Source organism: Silene latifolia, chromosome 5, assembly GCF_048544455.1.
Source record: "Silene latifolia isolate original U9 population chromosome 5, ASM4854445v1, whole genome shotgun sequence".
Taxonomy (NCBI): domain Eukaryota; kingdom Viridiplantae; phylum Streptophyta; class Magnoliopsida; order Caryophyllales; family Caryophyllaceae; genus Silene; species Silene latifolia.
In genome coordinates this window covers 29,811,765-29,814,739 of record NC_133530.1, presented here as the reverse complement: position 1 = coordinate 29,814,739, position 2,975 = coordinate 29,811,765, and the positions used below count along the sequence as shown (strand labels likewise).

Genomic DNA, 2,975 nt, shown 5'->3' with positions numbered 1-2,975 from the left:
GTGTGTAAAATAAAAGAAGTTACCAGTGAAAAAAAGTTTCAGAATATATGGTTAAAGTTACGTAATTTATGAAAAAAGTGTGTAAAATATAGCAGGCGAAGTGTAGTTGTTAATGGTATAGTAATTTTGTGTTAAATTTATAGAAGACATTGTTAAAGTTATAAAATAGAAAACTGAATGTCAGAATTTTGTCTGGTGTTAAAGTGTTGAACCGGTGAATTAAAGTTTCAGACATAATGCTTGAAGTTATCTATTTGGAATATGGCATAACAGAGTTTAGATTTGATCAGTTCTAGTAACAGTATTTTTTTCTTTTGGCGCAACTGAATATAGGACCAACGAGGACTTACAGAATGTGTAAGGAACTTGTTAAGGGGTTCGAGAATATTGGAGCTAGTTTGAACGACTTCAAGAATTTAAAGAGAGACATTAAGTGTTTTATTCATGAAAGGGACGGACAGCTTTCATTGATAGTTTCAAGAGCTTGGCAGAAACTCAGCCAGGTTTCTACTTCGACTATGATGTTAACGAAGATGGCAGTCTGCGGAGGGGAATTTGGGCAGATGGTATTGCTAGGAGGAACTATGCTGCATTTGGTAAAGCCATTTCTTATGACCCTACTTACTCTACCAACAAGTACTCGATGGTTTTCACCCCATTCACTTGGGTTAACAACCACAAAACGGTCAGTAACCTTTTGTTGTGCAATTATTGCTAAAGAAAATCATGAATCGTTTAAGTGGGTTTTTGAAAGTTTTCTCATTGCAATGGGGGGTAAGGAACCAGAATATATAATAATAGATCAGGACCCGGGAATTATTAAATCTTTCCCCCTTATTTTAAGACCGCAAGACATAGGTTTTGTATGTGGCATATTATGAATAAGGTGTCGACTAAGTACGGAAGCACGAGGAACGATTACCAAGATTTCTTGAAGAAATTAAATGCTATTATATGGGAGGAGGATCTTGAACCGGAAGAGTTTGATGGTAAGTGGTTGGAAATAATGGGTCAACACGACGTTGAGTGGTTACTGATTGCTACTCTAAAAGGAGGCAGTGGTAATGGCCCATTGTAAAGACTTGAAAATGGGCGCTATCATGAGGACTACTCGGAGGTCGGAGAGTGAGAATAGGTTTTTTAAGAGGTTTGAGCACAAATCTGGTACTTTGGTTGAGTTTCTGATGCGCTTAGAAAGCGCTATGGAACAACAAAGGCACAATCAGAAGAGACTTGACAACGAAAACCGACAATCAAACCCTACGTTGTCTAGTAAGATGGGATTAGAGAGTGATGCAGCTAGGGTTTACACACAATATGTTTGAGGAGTTTCAACGGGAGTTGAAGTACTCCATTAATACATGTAGCTGCAAGGGTTTCGTTGTATTGGATGACGTAGAGGTAAGTACCGTGTAGGACTCGGAGAGGAATCGTAATTTTGAAGTTAAGTTCAACCCAGGTATGAAACTGCCTGATTTTTTTTTTTTTTTTTTTTTTTTTTTTTGTAAATTATGTCTGAATGTCATAAAGATTTGCTTTGTCTATTACAAAGTTTCATATAATTGTGTTAAAGTTACGAGACGTAGTAATGCCTCAATACGTTTAGAAAGTTCTATGATGGCTTATTTAAAGTTTAATGTAATTTTATTAAAGTTACCAACCGTCAACATAAAGGTTTAATTTCCAGTTTTTAATGGATGAAACAGGTACATTGCAGGCGAGCTGTACGTGTAGACTGTTTGAGCGAAAGGGACTCCTATGTAGTCATATAATTTGGATCTACTGTGGTAATGGTCTTAAAAAATTGCCGGAATGTGGAGTTGCTAGAAGATGGACGAAGAATGCATACCGGGGAATTGAGTGCAATTTTAATGGAGAGGAATTTGTGGACATGGATATCATAGACGCAAAACAACTTGAGATGACAAATTTGTGGTCGGAAGTTCACAAGACCATTGGAATTCTAGGTGGGAGGGATAAGGAGGATATTCAGAACCTTACCAATTTAATAAGAGAGTTCAAGGAAAAACTACTTCCGTAAAGTGAGAAATTGAGTAAAGAAGAAGAATTGGAAAAATTACTTGGTTGTAAGGCAAGTAAGGAGATCACAATACTGCCACCTAAAATTTCCAAAAATAAGGGAACAGGGAAAAGGATTTTATCTAGTAAGTCGAAAGCTATTGCAATTGCAAGTAAGCCGAAACGTATGTGCAAAAATCGCAAGCAAATGACACACCACGACAAGAGGAATTGCCCTAACCCGTTTGCAGAGCTTCCACCACCATTGGTAGAATCAAGTGAAGAAGAAGAGGAGGAGGAGGAAGAGGAGGCGGAGGAAGAAGAGGAGGATGAAGAATAGGTTGTGTCTGACGAACAGAATTTTAAATAGCAAGCTATTTTTTTGTATGTTTTGCATTTTTAAGTTTAATGTAGAAACAATTGGATGTTTTGAATATTAGGTTGAACTGGTGGTGTTAACTTTTGATAAGAAATGGCCAGAGTTATAAAATAGAACTTTGGAAGCTTTATTATTAATGTTACAGTTGTTTTTTGTTTCGAAATTGGAGGCTTGAAGTTTCAAAAGGAATATGCAAAGTTTAAAAATTCATACTTAAAAACGATGAAACATGTGAATTAAAGTTTCATAGTGAATGCTTAAAGTTTCTTAATTAATGCTTAAAGTTTGAAGTTTAAAGTTTCAAGATGGAGGCTGAAAGTGTTAAAATAAGTTCTTAAGTTTCGAAATTAAAGTGTCAAAATGAATGAATGCTTATAGTATCAAAATGGGGGCTTAAAGTTTCAAATGAATGCTGAAAGTTTTGAAATTAAAGTGAGAAAATGAAAGCTTAAAGTTTCAAAAATGAGGCTTAAAGTTTCGAAATTAATGATTAAAGTTGCAAAAATTAGACTTAAAGTTTCAAACTGAATGCTGAAAGTTTCGAAATTAAAGTTTCAAATGTAATTCTTAAAGTTTC

General features: G+C 35.4%; 1 protein-coding gene across 1 annotated transcript; it reads left to right on the top strand.

Annotated features, from left to right (window-relative positions):
• The first annotated feature begins 1,088 nt into the window (after positions 1-1,088).
• Positions 1,089-2,041, top strand: LOC141655156 (protein FAR1-RELATED SEQUENCE 1-like). The gene is made up of 2 exons (XM_074462247.1): positions 1,089-1,304; positions 1,718-2,041. The coding sequence occupies exons 1-2, from the start codon at positions 1,089-1,091 to the stop codon at positions 2,039-2,041; spliced, it is 540 nt and encodes a 179-aa protein (XP_074318348.1).
• Positions 2,042-2,975: the final 934 nt, after the last annotated feature.

Excerpts from the sequence above, each read along its gene's own strand:
- LOC141655156 (XM_074462247.1), top strand. The coding sequence starts at position 1,089 with ATGGGCGCTATCATGAGGACTACTCGGAGGTCGGAGAGTGAGAATAGG. Across the intron at positions 1,305-1,717 it reads TAGAGAGTGATGCAGCTAGG|GCGAGCTGTACGTGTAGACT; the intron begins GTTTACACACAA and ends GGTACATTGCAG.